General features: G+C 42.6%; 1 protein-coding gene across 7 annotated transcripts in view; it reads right to left on the bottom strand.

Annotated features, from left to right (window-relative positions):
* Positions 1-19,352, bottom strand: part of LOC124721160 — a 191,943-nt gene that overhangs the window by 75,898 nt on the left and 96,693 nt on the right. For all 7 annotated transcript variants that reach the window (XM_047245989.1, XM_047245987.1, XM_047245985.1 and 4 more), the window contains one exon: positions 14,735-14,872. In XM_047245989.1, the coding sequence (XP_047101945.1) occupies positions 14,735-14,872 (138 nt within the window). The remainder of the gene's footprint in view (positions 1-14,734; positions 14,873-19,352) is intronic.

The following is a 19,352-nucleotide window of genomic DNA, read 5'->3' as shown; positions in this document are numbered from 1 at the left end:
GAGGAGTCTGAAGCCTCTATGGCTACGAGGAGAAGTCCGATGTACCCAGCATTTCAAGGGGGGGATGGGGGGGGCGGGGGGTGGTACTGCTCCCAAAGTAGCCGCTTTGGGAGAGACAAAAAAAAGAATGCCCCCAACATCAAGGGGACAGATGTATTCGGGCGGCCCTGAGGGTCCACTGTATGAGATGTCAGAACCACACTCACATATGAGGGAAATGTCAACATAGCTGCAGCTTTCAAATTTACAAAGGTTGGAACTTTAATAGTGGCAACTATTTATTTACAGCTTGTACAAAACAGATACGTGTTTCAAAGTTTTACTGATCTTCAAAGTAGTTACCAGCATTGTGTATAACCCATTGCCAGTGATATGGAAGTCCTAGGATACTCTTAGCAGTGCCAGTTGTGTTGACAGCTCGTGTGGCGTGGTCTACTGCATGACGAATTTGTAGCAGTTCTGAAGCAAATGCCGTGAAGTGTTTCCTTCAGTTTAGAAATCAAGTTGAACTTACGAGTCAGAGGAGTGCAGTAGGTGGTATAGCACTTAGTAGCCCCATCAGTCAAACAAATCAGTAACAGCTTGCACTGTATGTGCTTGAGAATTGTCCTGCAAAATGATGGTCAGATCCCACAGAAAGTGTCATCACTTCTGTCTCTAAGCTGGTTGTAGGTTGTGTTCCAAAAATGAACGGCATAGAGAAATAAGTGATGACACTTTCTGCAGGACCTGACTATCATTTTGCAGGACAATGCTCAAGCATGTACAGTGCAAGCTGTTACTGATTTGTTTGAATGATGGGGCTGCTAAGTGCTGTACCAGCTACTGCACTCCCCTGACTTAAGCTCTCGTAAGTTCAACTCGATTTCTATACTAAAGAAACCCTTCACGACATTTGCTTCAGAACTGCTACAAATTCATCGGGCAATAGAGCGCGCCACTCGAACTGTCAACACAACTGGCATTGCTAAGAATATCCTATGACTTCCACATCGCTGACAACACGTTATACACAATGCTGGTGACTACTTTGAAAGTCAGCAAAGCTTTGAAACACGCATCTATTTTGTATGAGCTGTAAATAAATAGTTGCCACTATTAAAGTTCCAACCCTCGTACATTATCATCTTGGTAAGTGAGCTGGTCCAGGGTCTTGTACTCCATAATTTTCCGCTTTCTTTGGAGTACTGTGCAGTCTGGCAAGCAGGGGGAGTGGTGCACCCCACAGTTAACACAAGTGGAAGGATGTGCACATGGAGTATTTGGATGCAGTGGATGTCCACGTTCTCAACATGTGGCTCTGGAATTGCAGCAGGAAGACATGTGCCTGAAGTTCCAGCACCAAAAGCACCTCATAGGGGGAGGGACGTATGGTTTTACGTCACATCAGTATACCATCATCTTGACATTTTCAGGCAATGAATCACCCTCAAAGGCCAAGAAGAAGACACTGGTAGCAACCCTATTGTCTTTGTGTCCCCTAAAGATGCGCTGGATGAAGTGAACACCCTGCCATTCTAAATTGGCACGAAGCTTATTGTCAGACTGCAAGAGAAGGTCGTGATGCAAAATAATCCCCTGGACCATGTTGAGGCTTTTATGTAGGATGATGGAAACAGGAATATTACCCAGCTGGTCACAGGCTAACAATGCCCGGGACTGGGCTGGGGATGCTGTCTGAATGAGGCCTGCTCCATTTCTCATTTTTGACAGTGCAGCCACTTCCCCAAACTTGTCCTCCAGGTGATCGACAAAAATTAAGGCTCTGTAGCCAGAAAGGAGTCCTCATCCATTATACTGCAGACTGAATACCTTGGCAAATAAGGCTCTCTCTTTTCAATATTTCTATGTTCCTCCCCTGGTGTGGCTAGGGAGGGGAACAATTTGGGGTCATAATTCTCAGCATTAAATTCGACTTTCCATTTTTTAGAGACTGTTGTGGCCATTCAGTCCCCAGCAAAAGATGATTTGGTCCACTTCATTGCAGGTCATCCACCCTGATGCCACCCACTCAGATCAGGGACTCTCCCCACGGGCACCACCGAGCCACAGCAAAGGCCACCTGGCGCGATGGCCGTTGCCGAGAGTCCTGATGCCCCAAGAAGGTGGACATCTACTCCTTGGCATACATGGGGAGTGTGCAGGCCAGGCGTCAGCAGTGCGATCCCTGTATTGTCAGAGGGCCACCATCACAGGGGTACATGACGATCCCATCATGATGGACTGGCAACCGTGCTGGATTTTGGGTTATGAGAAATCCAATATTGTCATGGGGGTGAAGAAGGACAGCAGACTATAACTGGATTGCAGGTGGAGTTGCAGATCCAAGACAATAAGAGGTGCAGAAGGTCTAATCGCACACTGGATATATGGTGCACCATGTAAAGTGTCCTTCCCCAAATGGCCCACACTTCACCACGTAAGGTGTCCTTCCCCAAATGGCCCACACTTCACCACGTAAGGTGTCCTCCCCCAAATGGCCTGCACTTCAGATAATTTTGAAAGATGTGTACGTAAACTCTAAAAGGAGAACCATAACTGATTAGGTCAAAAAGTGGGAGACTCCTTTTAGTCACCTCTTATGACAGGCAGGAATACCTTGGGCCTATTCTAACCCCAAACCTGCAGGGGAGCAAAGAACTTCTGTACCAACACATGTCACTTGGAACAACTACTGCAAGGAGATGCCAAATTCACCTGGAACAAGATGCAAGAAAGATCTTTCTTTGTCCTTAAGGAGATGTAACATCTTCTCCAGTTCTAGCATTGTTTGATGAGAATGTTAAAACACAGTTTCATAGTGATGCTAGTGGTTTTAGAATAAGGCATTTCTAGTGCAAATTCAGGAAGGTACTGAAAAAGTGATAGCTCACACTTGGGCATTAACAAGTTCTTGCCATATTTATTTGGCACACCACTTACTGTTGTGACAGACCACAATTCTCTCTGCTGGCTGAATAGTTGGAAGGATCCGTTGTGTTGACTGGTGAAATGGACACTGTGACTTCAGGAGAACAAGCTCATATTTTACAAGGAACTGAAGTTGATTAGTTGTAACCAATTTTATCAGCCCAATTGTTGGAATCCTGGTGGACTATTCTTGCCTTGACTGTGAACAACAGTTGATGGTCCCATCTAGTTCAGCTGAGTGCTTGTACATGTGGCAAAAGTGTATGTTATTTCTGTGTTCTAGACAGAAAAACTTTGTACTTGTGTTAACATGGACATTTCACCTAAGAAGGAGGCAAAAACAGTTGCTATTCATGAACACACTTCTATGACTGCAAGAGACATTGCCTCAGTTGTTGGTGCGGAAAAATTTAGTGTTTCACAACTTATTTGGGCATATAGTGAAATGCCTCCCTGTTTCCAAAGAGAAAAGGCTGATGTGAATGAAACCGAAAAATCATCCCTACAACAGACAAAATTCTGCTTAGAAAATGTAGAATTCATCCTCACAAGACAAGTAAGGACTTTAAAAGAGATATATTGGCTACCGGGGTCAAAATTGTCTGTTCAACAGTATGGTACTGGCTTCTTGATTGTGGGCAGAAGGCACAAAAGTCAATAAAGAAGCAGTTGCTAACACCTGTCATGAAGAAAAACCAGTTGGCATGGGCCATAATATATAAATCTTGGACCTCTAATGACTGGAAAGGTGTAATTTTAGTGATGAGTAACATTTTATTGTTCAAGGTTAGAGAGCACAGGTTTTCACAGGAAGCTCCCATGAGACAGTTGGATCATCTGTTGAGGCACTGTCACCTAACCCAATAGGTAGTGCATCAGGAAGGTTAAAAGTCCATCTCAGGGCAGCTAAATTTGGACAGTGACACTGAGGTGGGTCCTCGCAGTGCAGGAAGTGACTGTGAGTCAGTCAAGAATGGCCGATGCAGAGCCAGCAAAGGACAATTGAGTCCTTGCAAGAGGACCTCCACACATTCGTCTTCTCCTTTACTTGTCAGCAAAGTCAAGGAGTGTCATTCTGTTTCCAGATCCCAAAAAACTTTGTGGTATAACACCAAGAAAAGATCAGACTCTGGTACCTGATCTCCAGACTTTGTTTACGAGTAGCCCGTTTGGCTAGCCTATCGGCAAGTTCATTTCCTGGGATTCCGACATGTGCTGGGGTCCATATGAAGACCACTGACTGTCCATGTTGTTTGGGTACATAAACGGACTCTAGGATAGCCATTATCAACAGATGGCGACGATAGCACTGGTCAAAAGCTGGTAAGGTGCTCAAGGAGTTTGCTACAAATGAGGAAGGACTTGCTAGTGCAGGAATGGATATGCTCAAGAGCATGAGATATGGCTACAGGCTATGCAGCAAAAACACTGCAGTCAGTGCTGTCCAGTATGTACTGTGTGAGCATAAGTGAACCCAATGTGACCATCTACCATTGAGCCATCCACGTAGACCATTTCTGAGCCCTGCAACTCACCGAGAATAGAGAAAAATTGGTGGTGAAGGGCCTCAGGATGAACTGAGTCTTTTGGGCCTTGCCATAAGTCCAGATAAAGCTTTGGTCAAGGTATACAAGGGTGTAGGTGAGTGGACTCGGAGCAGAGGTGGTAGAGGGAAAGACTCAAGTTCTGTCAGAATTGACTGGATGCAGACTGCAATTGTAATTCCCAATCTGGGCTACAGTTGTGAGAGATGGAGTGCCATGTTAGAGAAAAGAAGATGGTAATTGGGATGTTTAGGCAAGCTGCAAATGTGTGCAGTATAATCTGCAAGCAGTTGTTGCCACCTGATCCACAATGGAGGAACCACAGCTTCCACGAGTAGGCTGTTCGCTGGACTCATTCAGAAAGCTCCCATTGCAAATCGAACTCCACAGTGGTGTATAGGGGTCAGTATCTGCAATGCTGAGGGCCATGCTGAACCATGCGCCAGGCTCCCGTAGTCCAGATGGGACTGTACCAGGGCTTTGTATAGCTGCAACTGTGTGGCAATTTGCACCCCAGTCAGTATGACTCAAGCATCGAAGAATGTTAAGATGCCACCAGCACTTTTGCTTAAGCTGATGAAGATGGTGAAGCCAAGTTAAGCGGGCACTGAAAGCAGTCCTAAAAAGTAATAATAGCCCACTACATTAAGCAGATGGTTATCAAGGTAAAGTTGTTGGTGCAGGTGAACTGTACGACGGTCACAGAAGCACAAGTCTTGGTGAATGAAAACTGAAAGCCGTGGGTGAGGGCACATGACTGCACCTTTCATGTGGGTTCCTGCAGTCAACATTCAGCCACACCAATGGTATATGAGCAAAAGGAAATGCAGAAGTTGTCAGCACATAAGAACGATGATATGAGGACCGCACAGCTGCTGCAAGACCATTAATGGCCACTAAAAAGTGTAGGACACTCAGCACAGAGCCCCAAGGGACCCTATTCCCTTGGATATGGGGCAAACTGTGTGAAGCACTAACTTGAACTCTGAAGCTGTGCAGCGATAAAAAGTTTTGCATATAAATCAGGAGCGGGCCCCAGAGACCGCACTTGTGTAATGTAGCAAGGATGTGGTGTCGCCAAGTGGTGTCATAGACTTTTGTCAGGTCAAGAAAGACTGCAATACGATGATGACAGCAGGAAAAGGTTGTTAGGATGGCAGACTCCAGGTATACCAAGTCATCAATGGTGGAGCGACCGTGGTGAAATTCGCCCCAAGACTCAAGGAGACAACACAACCGCCAGCTTACCATACGTTCGAGCAGCTTGCACAGAATGTTGGGGAGGCTAATAGGACAACAGCTACCCAGATCTAGTGGGTTCTTAATGTGTTTTAGCACTGGAACAATGATACTTTCTCGCCATTATGACAGGAATTCACCATCACTCCAGATGCAGTTGAAGACGGCAAGGAGGTGGTAATTTTCAGACACAGAGGTTTGAGCTCAGCAAAATACTCTGTGATTGTGTCTGGGTCAATAGATACAGTTCCATGTGTGGAAATTCCAGGTATACCGGCAGGGGTCTGACATCCGTAAAGGCATTTGAGCTTTGTCCAAATCTGGGAAGGAGAGGCTCATGTAGCAATAGTGGAAACGTACCATTCTCAGCACTCCTGATTCTGTCTTTTGATTACTTGACGGACTTGGGCACATAGCCATTTGAAGGCAATAAGGTGATCCACTGATGGGTGCCACTTATGACATTATAGGGCCTGCCTACGATCCCTAATGACCATAGCAATTTCTGGCGACCACCAAGGCATTTTCTTCTGGGGGACAACCTGAGGAACACGGGATTGCTGATTCAACCACAGAAACAATGGTTGTAGTAACATCCTGGACCACCACAACGATGGTACCAAGCAATTGAGATCCCACAGTGGTAGCAGAGCCCTTCTGGACAAGCATTTAGGTGAATGACACCATGAGAGGGACAGGATCAGCGGACAGTGGCCACTACGACACAAGTTGCCGTGAGCTCTCTAGTGGATAGATGGTAGAAGGCCAGGACAGTAAACTGAGAGATCAGTGACCAAGTATGTACCATGCACCACACTGAAGTGGGCGGGGACACCTATATTTAGGAGGCAAAGGTTGAGATGAGTGAGTAGATTCTCGACATCTTTACCGTGGCCAAGAATTTTCGATCCACACACAAAGTGTTATGGGTGTTCAAATCACCCAGAAGTAGAAAAGGTGGGGGGGCGTTGAGAAATTAGGGCAGCCAATACACGGTGCAGGACTTCACAATCTGTTGGAAGATAGATGGTGTAGACAGTAAATTCCTGCATTGTCCTCACTCTGACAGCCACAGCTTCTAATGGTGTTATAAATGGCCAGGTTTGACATATACAGAGGTAAGGACATATGTACATACTTCACCTGACATCCTGTTACAGTCAGTACGATTTTTGGAACACCCTCAACAGCTTTGAAGGGCGGGGGGCCGCACTGCTGGAAACCAGACTTCCTGAAGAGCAATGCAAGAAGCAGGTATATTGCTTAAGAGCTATCGTAACTCAGCCAGGTGGGGAGAAAAACCACCACAACTCCACTGGAGGATGAAGCCACCAGTAGTCTGGGAAGGCATGAAGGGACCAAGGAGGCAGTTTATGCCTAAGAATCATCTGCAGCCACCGGCTGAGTGCTTGTATCTAATACCCTCGCTGCTGAGGCCTCGGAGAGATCTAGGTCCTCAGGGAATGCTAAAATCTCGACCTCATTCTCATTCTTGGAAGCATTATTGGTAGGGAGTGGTGGTGTGGGGGTCACTGGAGTATCTTGTTTCTTAACAGACTTCTTCTTCACTTGTTTGAGCTTGCTGGGAGGGCCTCTCTGAAGAAGCTTCAGGTACAGAGGAAGACTTAGAACAAGACTTTGAAGTCCTTCGACCAGCAGCTTGTGGATCCTTCAGCCCACTTTGCATGGGGTGAGACTTTGGGAAGCAGAGTCCCAAGGGAACCATTCCATGTGAGAGGAGCCAGAGGAGGCTGTTGCATCTCCAGCTTGGAGGAGGGGACTGACGTCGCCGGCATTTAGGGGAGGGGTTTTGCTCCCAAAGTAGATGCTTTGGGCACAAAAGATGAAGAAGTGCCCCCAACCACCAAGGGGAGGGGAATGTAGCTGGGCAGTCCTGAGGGGCCACTGTAGAAGGCTTCGACAAGGTGACCACTGTCGCCAGTGAGAGTGACATTGTTGTAGTGTAAGCGTAAGATGAGAGCAATCGAACAGCGTTCAACCAGTCATACTTCTTTTTAGCCTCTTGATAAGTCATCCTGTCTGAGCTGTGGTAAAAATTGCTGTTTTGAAGAGCTCGCCGCAGTGCATCGTGTGAAGCAGTCGCCTTCCGTTTCTGGTGGTGGCGCCGCTGTGGCAATCGCAGCTTTGGTGTCTCCATCTGGTAGGAAAAGGGGAAAGGTTGCCAGTTCATGTGCATATAAGGGGCGCTATGAGCTCGCCAGTGGGTCAGTCTCTCGTCCCCAGCTTTCTAGTCGGTCTCTCGTCTGCATTTGTTAGGCAGTTAGTGCCTGTCTGTCGTTCAGAGTGCTAGTATGTCTGTCGTTTGGATCAACCTTTAAAGCCAGCAAAATGAGAGTCTTCCCATTCCGCCAGTAAGAGAACTCAGCGAGTGGTCGCCCAGTCGGGGCTTAGTTCCTGCATCTGAGTCTGCGCATTAGGACACCAGTCTGCTCGAGTTTGCTCAGGCAATGGTTATTGGCATTTGGATCGATCGGTTGGTCGGTCGTGCACTGAGACACAAGATGAATTGTCCGTCTTGAGCATCGGCGCATGTGAGGTCGCCACGTGAGTCCAGTGGGTCACGGCATGTAGCGAGGGGTAGTGACTTTGCGGTCGACACGAGAGCAACAGGAGTCAACCCACGACATCAGTCTGGTCGGTGCGAGCTGCGATGCCATGAGACGGGAGATCGGCGCGCCTTCCTGCGTCCATTGAAGCGGCTGGCAGCAGACAGTTTGGGAGAGTGATTTAGGGGTGCTGTGCCAGGTCTTCTCGAGAAATCGCAGTTTATTAGAAGTTAAGTGATTGGTGATATGTTGTTTGATTTACTCTTGTTAAATTCTACTTGTTTTCTTGGTGAGGTCACCAGCTGTTTCGCTTTGGGGTCATCCCACTATTCTTCTTCGTTTGCCCACCCACGGGAAGGTGGTTGTTTATAAATTGGGTGGTCCGTTTTTCCCTTGTGGAGTAGGGACGGGTTAGAGCAACCTGTGGTTCGGGTTGTCCGGTAATCTCCCTATCAATCTACCGTATGTTAGTAGCTGTATCTGTCATGTTTGTCGGATTTGGTGTGTTAACGAATTTATTGCTTGGAATGTAATGGCCTGATACCTGAAATATGTTTTGATCTTTGGAAACTTTGATATTATTGCCTATGATCTTGAGAGGCGGTATCTGTGTGCTGTAGAGCATCTTAACTATTGTTTGTCCAACCTTGTAGAATTTTATATAAGATTGCATTTCATGGGCTTTTATTTAAATGATCATTTTAGTATATAAAGTTGCCACCCTTTCACCGTAAGACTTTTCTTAGAAGTTAAAATCAAGTTGCACCTTCGGTGGCAAGGTTAATATTTTAATTGTTAGTGTTTTGGACCATTTCCATCCCTCCTACGGGGGTGCATAGTGTGTGTGATTGTGTAAATTGTTAAAACTTTTAGTTTAAAGTTATCTGGTGTGTTGCAGATTTGCACCAGTGTAGTCTTTCAGAGGCTGTTGTGAGCAGTCGTAACTATGGCCGTGTCAAAAGGGAGCAGCAAGGTTCTCTACCTGAAAGCTTATACAATCAAAACTTGTTTCTTTCTGCCTCTGAATTTTTTGTAACTTTGATATTTAGAGGGTGCTTTCTGATAATAATTTTAAATCTGTTTCTTTTTAAAAAAATGTTTTTAGGCACTATTAAAGTGAATAAAATTCCCATTTGTTAAAATGAATTTGTTACGATTTCATCAGTTACTCCCTGGCAACTACTTCCATGCTTACATAGTGTGATTAAATGTGTTAATGTTCTTGATGAATTGCTAGTAAATAAAATAAATTCTTACAAATATTCTTTGAAAATAAATCACAGTTCACTGTCCAGGGCTTGTACTCCATAATTTTCCCCTCCTTTTGGAGGACCACGCAGTCCACCTAGCAGGGAGTGTAGCACTCTCCACAGCTGACACAGGTAGGAGGAGGGGCACATGGAGTGTTCGGATGCAGTAGATGTCAGCAGTCTCCACATGCAGCGCTGGAAGTGCACTGGGAAGATATGTGACTGAATTTCCAGCACTTAAAGCACTGCATAGGGTATACCATCACCCTCACCTTTTCAGGTAATGAATCACCCTCAAAGGCTAAAATGAAGGCACCAGCAGGGATGCTGTTATCTTTAGGTCCCTTATGTCCCCTATGGACAAGCTCGTCAAAGTAAACACCCAATCATTCAAAATTGGCGTGTAGCTCATTAGCGGACCACAATAGGAGATCTCGATGAAAAATAATCCCCTGGACCATGTTTAGGCTTTTATGGTAACTGACCAAAACAGGAATTTCACACAGCTTGTCACATGTGAGCAACACACATGACAGGGCTGGGGATGCAGTATGAATCAAGACTGACCCATTCCATATTTTGGACATTGTCACCACTTCCCCAAACTTATCATCAAGGTGTTTCAAAAATTAGGAAGGATTCCCATCAGTTCTGCTGCCAACTAAATATTGAGGCGAATATGGTTCTCTTTTGTCTATAGCCTTATGTTCCTCCCAATAGCGTAGCGAGTGAGGGGAACGATTTGGGGTTGTACTTATCTGCATTAAAGCCTACCTTGCCTTTCTTAGAGACTGGTGGGGCCATTCAGTTACCAGCAAAAGATGACATGTTCTACTTCACTGTGAGCCATCTGCCCTGATGCCACCCACTCCAACCAGGGGCCTTTCCCCCATGGGCTCTACTCAGTCTCAGCAAAGGCCACCTGGCAGGATGGGCATTGTCAGAAGTCCTGATGCCCCAGACAGATGGGCATCTACTCTTTGGCATACATGGGGAGTTTGCAGCTCAGGCATCAGCAGTGTGATTCCTGTGTTGTCAGGGGACTACAACCAAGTGAATACATGATGGTCCTCCACAACGAACTGGCTACCATGGTGGATATAGAGTGCCAAAAGAGCCATCGTAATTATGGGTGCAGAAGACGACAGTGGACAGTGGAAGTAGATGACACACCTTGTAACGTGTCCTTCCCCAAATACCTCGATTACGGGTGAAGTTGCAGAGCTATGACAATAACAAGTGCAGAAGGTCTCAGCGCATGATGGATATATGATGCAACACATAAGGCGTCCTTTCCCAAAAGGCTCACACTTCTGTAGAATTTGTAAAGGTGGAAGTCAAAACCTAAAAGGGGACCATAAATGATTTGGCTGAAAAGTAGGAGACTCCTTTTAGTCACCTCTTATGACAGGCATGAATACCTCATGTATATTCTAGCCCCCGAACACACAGAGAGGAAAAGCAGAAGCAGAGACAAGGATGCTGACTGCCTTTCAAGGAATCCTTTAGCAGAACACAGCAATGTGGATGAAATATCAGTCACTGTTGTGCATTAAATAATATTATGTTGAACACAGGGAAGTTCCAGCACTATTGACAATCACAAAAGCCTTGGAGGAGGAATCAACCAAAGGAGAATTCCAATCAATTAATGGAATACTGTATGAAAGGATTTACAGTCAAATGGGGTGGGAATGGTCATCATCCCAGCTCATCTACAGCCAGCTATCCTGAGGCTTTTCTACGATGATCCAACCTGTGGGCTCTTGGGATTTCTGAAGATCTGACATAATGAGGCACAGGTATCACCAGCCAGGTGTCTACCAGTCCATTGGACACTATGTGAACCACTACATGGAATGCCAACAATGGAAGCACATGCCACAATTATCTTAATGTGAAGCTCACAAAATAGCAAAGTTCTCTGTAGAAGACGACATTCTGAAGCACAGAGCATGCCTTGTGATGATCTCTCATCTTGGAAAAGTTTTCCAGTTGAGATTAGTATCAGAGGTAATTTCATGTTGTGGCATCATTGGCAGGATGACAGCTGCCTACCATCCGTAGAAGAATGACCTTACAGAACACTTTAATAAGATGCTGGCAGATGTATTCTAGATGCATTTTATTGGAAAACAGAAAGATTGGGCTACAATACTGCCCGATGTGACATCTGAATCCAGCAAAACAAAGCAAGACACTACAGACTTCACACTGTTCTTTCTGCTTCATGGTTGTGAGAACAGAACAACAATGGATACACTGTTCCCATTTTGATCGGAGAATAGTCAGGATAATTATGTGAAACACTTATCAACCACAACTGGAGAAGCAGAACAGCTGGCTCACACACAGACCCTGGACGCTCAGGAAAAGGACCAAGAGCACTATAGTGCCAAACAGTGAGATACAGCCCAGGAGACTTGGTTTGGATTTTTATGACTGTGCAAAAAGTAGGACTATCGGAAAAGTTACTAACACATTACTTTGGGGCCTATTATATCCTTTGATGGATGTCATAAACAAAATTGAGAATTATGACCCTCCATCAAGAAGACAGAAGTGCAAAGACGTTGTACTTGTGTGCCGTATGAATCCCTACTACAGTCCTGAGGTGCACATTGATGATGGGGGCTTATTGTTCAAGAAAACTGAAGACCTGCTCAATGATTGTGGAGCTTTGACGCAATGGGCTACCTTTGAGGCTCATCATACTGAAGAAGATGTAAGAACATGACCGGAATGCGAGACGCCACAAGTGCCGCCATACAGAGGACTACTGACATGATATAGATCCAGGGCGATATAGTCAACTCCACTGAGAATTTCTGGAACAGCTGGTTATTGTTTCTCCGGGAGAGGGAGCAGTGCCAGGAGTTATGGCACATACAGGGTGGCATAGAGATTTGTGTCATTGGCTGGTGTACTATAGGTCATCTGTTCAACCCTGACCACCTGCACTTACTTGATATACAGTATTTATCATTTCTGGAATGTTCTTCAAATATCTTAAGTTTGTAATGTTTCTGTATTCTGGTATATTTAATGTCTGTATAAACCATTCAGCCTTTGTGTGGGTCTATTTGTAAAATTATCATCTTGGCTTGTTTTCACTTCTCCGGCTCACACCAGTCAGGTTCCGGTTGTTGCGGCATACTGCTCTACAAAGAAAATTTAGTAGGTCACTGGAAGTAGACACAATAGCAAGGCAAGATATTTTGTTATTTTTAATCATTTAGTTGAAACGAATGACGATATTAATGTTTTTTTATGAAATACAGTGTAATAAGTACAACTGTATAGTGTTCCTCACATTTCTATTCAAATTATGATGTTTATTATGGAGCAAATAATACACTACTGGCCATTAAAATTGCTACACCAAGAAGAAATGAAGACGATCAATGGTTATGTATTGGACAAATATATTATACTAGAGCTGACATGTGATTACATTTTCACACAATTTGGGTGCATAGATCCTGAGAAACCAGTACCCAGAACAACCACCTCTGGCAGTAATAACAGCCTTGATACGCCTGGGCATTGAGTCAAACAGAGCTTGGATGGCGTGTACAGGTACAGCTGCCCTTGCAGCTTCAACACGATACTACAGTTCATCAAGAGTAGTGACTGGTGTATTGTGACGAGCCAGTTGCTCGGCCACCATTGACCAGACGTTTTCAATTGGTGAGAGATCTAGAGAATGTGCTGGCCAGGGCAGCAGTCGAATATTTTCTGCATCCAGAAAGGCCCGTACAGGACCTGCGACATGCGGTCTCGCATTATCCTGCTGAAATGTAGGGTTTCGCAGGGATCGAATGAAGGGTAGAGCCATGGGTCATAAAACATCTGAAATGTAACGTCCCCTGTTCAAAGTGCCATCAATGCGAACAAGAGGTGACCGAGATGTGTAACCAGTTGCACCCCATACCATCACGCCAGGTGATACGCCTATATGGCGATGACAAATACACACTTAGAATGTGCGTTCATCGCGATTGTCGTCAAACATGGATGGGACCATCATGATGCTGTAAATAGAACCTGGATTGATCTGAAAAAATGACGTTTTGCCATTTGTGCACCCAGGTTCGTTGTTGAGTACACCATAGCAGGCGCTCCTGTCTGTGATGCTGCGTCAAGGGTAACCGCAGCCATGGTCTCCAAGCTGATAGTCCATGCTGCTGCAAACGTCATCGAACTGTTCGTGCAGACGGTTGTTGTCTTGCAAACATCCCCATCTGTTGAGACGTGGCTGCACGATCCGTTACAGCCATGCAGATAAGATGCCTGTCATCTCGACTGCTAGTGATACAAGGCCGTTGGGATCCAGCACGGCGTTCCGTATTACCCTCCTGAACCCACCGATTCCATATTCTGCTAACAGTCATTGGATCTCAACCAATGCGAGCAGCAATGTCGTGATACGATAAACCGCAATCGCGATAGGCTACAATCTGACCTTTATCAAAGTTGGAAACGTGATTGTACGCATTTCTCCTCTTACACAAGGCATCACAACATTTCACCAGGCAACACCGGTCAACTGCTGTTTGTGGATGAGAAATCGGTTGGAAACTTTCCTCATGTCAGCACGTTGTAGGTGTCGCCACCGGTGCCAACCTTTTGTGAATGCTCTGAAAGGCTAATCATTTACATATCACAGCATCTTCTTCCTGTCAGTTAAATTTTGCGTCTGTAGCACGTCATCTTCATGGTGTAGCAATTTTAATGGCCACTAGTGTAGATAGCCGATAGTGGTTAAGTGTTGCACTTCACTGATGACTCTGCATTTGGTTTTGGACTTAATTGTGGCTCTGACATGACATATTTCAATAACTGGAACTCAACATTGCTTGAAGTGAGGCTTCAAACACTGCATCTTTTTTTTTTGCCTATACCAAAGGTCAATATCAAGTCTTTAATGCTGATGTTACAATAGTTCAAAAATGCCATTATCAACATTGAAACATCAAGGCTTAAACCCAGAACATAAATATTTTGTAAATAATGCTGATCACTGAACATTTCTAATTGTCATTGCTGATATCTTAGAATTAAGTGAAATAATTATTCAATAAATTTCAGGGACTAAATAAAAATTACACCAAACAAAAAATAGCCTGATTATTCTCTTTAGCATATATTTAGCTATTCTGTGTCTGTAATTAAAACAATTTCACACTTGTGTATACAATAGTAAAAGTAATTTCACACTTACCAGAATGAAATATCGTGGCTGACTGTCCTTTCTTGACAACTTTAAGAGTTCACCCTCCTTCAGAAATATTCTGCCTGGCTTGATTATTTCATAATTATTCAGTTGAGCTTGGAGCTGAAGTAATTTACTTAAATGATCCTGGGCAACATAAAAAAAATAACTTTACAAATAAGAAATACATGTTTGACAAGAAAGCATATTATACACTGAACTTAACAACAGTAGCCGAACAGCACTCTTTAATCGTAAATTGGCACTTGGATGCTATTACAACCTTTATACCCACACAGAATGAGACAGAGCGCCATATGCTCTATGGAAGAGCTTAAATACTCTAAAGTTGAAAGCCAACTGCCTGCCAAAATATTTTCAAAAATCTCACAAACGTTCCAACTATTCTCCACAAAGTTACATCAATTGATTTGGATTCAATGAAAAGGACTATAGGAGAAGACACATCTGCAACAAAGTACAATTGGGCATGTCATTTCCAACATCATACAAGGACCACCAAAACACGCTGAAGCTGAATCACAGAACTAGCAGTACATTGAATGGAACAGATATTCAGGATGCTATTAACTGTTGCAGCTGATGACAGACAGAGTGCAATCATACTGACATGTCATTTATGTTCAATATTCTTCCTGCAGCAAACAATAATGCAATCCGTGTAGCTGAACACTGGAAATGTAAGATTTAATGATAATTCTGGGTACTAAACAAGCATGTTAAAATTAAAAAGCATGTATCAGATAAAGTGTGAATAGCATTATGAATACCTATTGGGATACTTTGAATCCAGATATTGTGTGATAATCTGCAGACTGTCATTCTGCAATAACGTAAAACTGCAGTGAAGCAGCAAATATTTCTTACAGTTAAACTGAAAATTTTAAAATAATGTTGTGGCAATCTGCATTTCCTCAACAAAATCTCTCAATTTTTTGTAACTATGACATGTCATGCTCACAGATGTTTAAATATTTTACAATGCAGTGATGTTGCTCCACTTATGTGGCCATTGAGAGCTATTTCATGTACCCACAACGACATTTCACCCTCTTTTTAAACAGAGAACTTTATGTTAAAAAAAGTTCTAAATGTATTACCACTGAGGAGACAATTTTCTAATTGAAACATGCAGTTATTAAAATCACATTATAATTACCCAGTTTTGTATATCATAAAATTTCTTTACATTATTACATATCTGATACAGACAATTCAATTGTATATGAGCATGTCTTGGGATTGTTAATAGAGTGAGAATTTGTATCTCCAGCAAAATTCTTGTCTGGAAAATAGTGTACCTAGACGGAGATGACATTTCAGAGTGCTGGTAAAATACAGTCTCTTTTTCCAATAATTTATTTATTCTACATGGGTTTAAATTTTCATGACAATTCTATTCTAGTGATACAGAGTGCCATACCCACTTAATACAGAGATAATATCACATCAGGAAAAAAAACCTCAAGTTGTCATGAGATCTCCAGAGTTTCAATGCCTAACTTGGTAGGACATTTATAAATGGTCATTTGCCTGGGAATTTGCCCAAAGCAGTTTTAAATGGCCAAAAATCTGGGTATTTATAAAAAAAGTACCTTTTAAAGTTTTTACTGCTAGAATGTACAATTTACCAATTAAAATAAGGGATGGTATGATATTCCTGATATTAAAAACTGTTTTCACTTAATCCTATGTATGTCATTCATTTATTATTTGTATCATTCATTTATTACTAAGAACAAAAGGAAAGAAGAGAGAAGCAGTTTTTTTCCTTTTTAAATGAGAATTACAACTTGCTGTACCAAGGAATGGCGCATGTTACTCACAGCTGCTTATCATTTATAATATTACCAGATATACTCTCCACTCTTGGTTTCTCTCTGTCGCAGCCCCACACACACACACACACACACACACACACACACATTAAACAACTGTGTAGTGATAAGCTGGTATAAAAAACATTGTCCTTAAGTCATCGCTCTGTAATATAATGCATTTTATAGCCCATGTTAAATCTCTGAATATTATTGAAGAATGATCATTGATAACAAAATTATTACTCAATGTATTAAACAACTGACACGTGTTTCTTGATGATACATTTATTCTTAAATGTTAAACTGCTTTCAGTGGGGGAGGGGGGAGAGCAACATACGAGACAGATTACAGTTTTCTGTTCTGATCCTTTCTTTTATCTACTTTTGCATGAGTGCACTGCTGTGATGATAAAATAATGACATTAGCACGAGTTTAATAACAAAAGAATGAATGCACACCTTGCAGCTTATCTTCCTGATCCAGCAGTACAAGGTAGTAACCTGAAGCGTTTTGAGGTGTTTGATGCAACAAGCTTTGTTTGTGGCACAGCAAAGAACACTGGACTAAATGTTATTCAGGATAGAGAGAATTTCTTATAGGGACAAACAAGGAATAGGATCCAAACAAAGTATGTGGGAAGGAGTGAGTCCTCTCCCTCAGGAAGATAAAAATCATCATGTAAATCCTTAATTGTGGTGGTGAGGTTTACAAGGAACTTGTGAATTTGCAGAAGCTGCCATAGAAATTCTGGGCACGTCAGTTAAATCTGCAGTGACAGAGCATTCCTTCAGCACTTGCAAAGACAAAATGGAAAGGAATCCAATGGTCAACAAGGAATAAGATTCAGGAGAATCTGGGGCAGAGTCAGAACTTGATGATTCTTCTTCATCCTATGAAGATCAAGAAACTTACAACAATTTTTTAATTTTTTTTGCTGTAGTATAATATAAGTAAACATACTACCTACAGGCTAGCTGCTTAATTTAAGCTATACTTTATTTCAAAAATACTTTTAAACTTGAGTGTTGCTTTCTTCTTTTGTTATGCCCTACCCCAAGAACTGACCTCATTAAAGATCTAAAAAGTTATATTTACAGTCCAATTTGTTTTCCCTAAGAACTTTGCCCTAACTTTCAAGTATCTTTTTCAACTTGGTTAGCAAACCACTAAAAAAGCAGTGTCACAAAACACCTTTTCCAATACAAAATATTAGAACAAAAATTTTTATAAGCGCCACTTGCCAATTCATCTTTAAAATGCATAATTGTCTGGGCATTTTGGGCATTTGCCCACGCATTTATCCTTGGCATTTGTTCCAACTTATAAATGCCCAGGCATTTTACACCACTAACTGTGACTGTATATTAATAAAAAATAAATAACGATAATTGCACCCAGCCATATATAAATTTTTCTTTTTGTTTCCATATACGCACATAAATGATCTGTCAGTCTGGGTGTGCACTGATCAGAATGATTATTCCCAGCACAGCTATCTAGACGAAATGTCACTGTTGAGTGACTGTAGAGATATTCATGATTAAAATGTACACTACAGATTTACTTTTGTTTATTGATTGGAGTCCTTACACTACCAATTTTCAGGGACTCAGCCCTCTTTTCAGGTGTATCTGTAAGTAAAATAAATAATTCCTCCACACTGCAGGACCATACACATGCAAACAAAACTGGAGAAAAAACATAACTGGGGATCAGAAAAATGCACACCATCATGCATACCTATAAATAGAAGGTTGATGCATTTATGTCAAAGCTAACAAAGGTAACAAATCAGCTGTACAGGACTCATCAGACTGAATACCTAAATGTACGCACGCAACATGCACATTTCAACTGCAACTGACATAAGTCTTCCACAGTCTGAAAATGCTAGCGATAGGGCATAGAGTCTAAAGCAATCAAATAAAGCCAGATGGGAGGCAGAAGGCTGAAAATAGCAGGCTAAAAACTATGTAACATGTAGCTAGCTTACAAAATGACCAACCAAACAAATGTTTATGATGTGCTGTCATTGGAAGGCAGCACACAGATAACATGTAAGTGGAACAAGGAAACTGCTTTTCCAAGTATCATTAGCAGAGAAATTGAAACACCTGCAACACTATGCTAGCGCACTGCACCTAAAACTTATGAAATACTTTTACAGAGCGCCGATGTGTCCCATCTGTCAATGGAATGAGAATTGAGCAGTGGCACTATGGGTCACAGCCTCGTAGACACAGCGTAAGAAACACACATTACAGACTGAAGTGTAACCAGGGTTAGTGTTGGAGACACAATGAAAATTGGTAGTTAGAACTGGCTATAGGTAAACTGCCAAAAGTAATAATGGCACATGTACAAGAGATGTTCGCCCTTACAGAAAAATAATGGATTGTGATCACAGTTAATGGAACATATAGTAAACCTGACCTAAAAACAATAGAACCACAGAACACACACACTCACAGCTTAATACTAATGACAAACAATCAGTCAATATGGAACACATGCAGAATATAAATTGGTATGCGCTGAAGTTAGCATTACTACATAAATTACAGTAAGGAGCTATCGTCACGAATAAAACACTAGGCCAGCTAATTAAAAAGCATATATATATATATAAAAAACAAGAAGCATAATGAACAACAATGTCACAATTTAGAACCAGTGGCAAAGAGGCCCAAACATAACAGAAATGCCAAATTGTGATGCATCTCACGAGGTAAAAGTTGAAATTATTTTCCAAGAGGAAAAGGAGACCAATATACAATAAATGGGC

This window comes from Schistocerca piceifrons, chromosome X (genome assembly GCF_021461385.2).
Source record: "Schistocerca piceifrons isolate TAMUIC-IGC-003096 chromosome X, iqSchPice1.1, whole genome shotgun sequence".
NCBI lineage: Eukaryota > Metazoa > Arthropoda > Insecta > Orthoptera > Acrididae > Schistocerca > Schistocerca piceifrons.
This window is presented reverse-complemented; position numbering and strand designations above follow the sequence as displayed.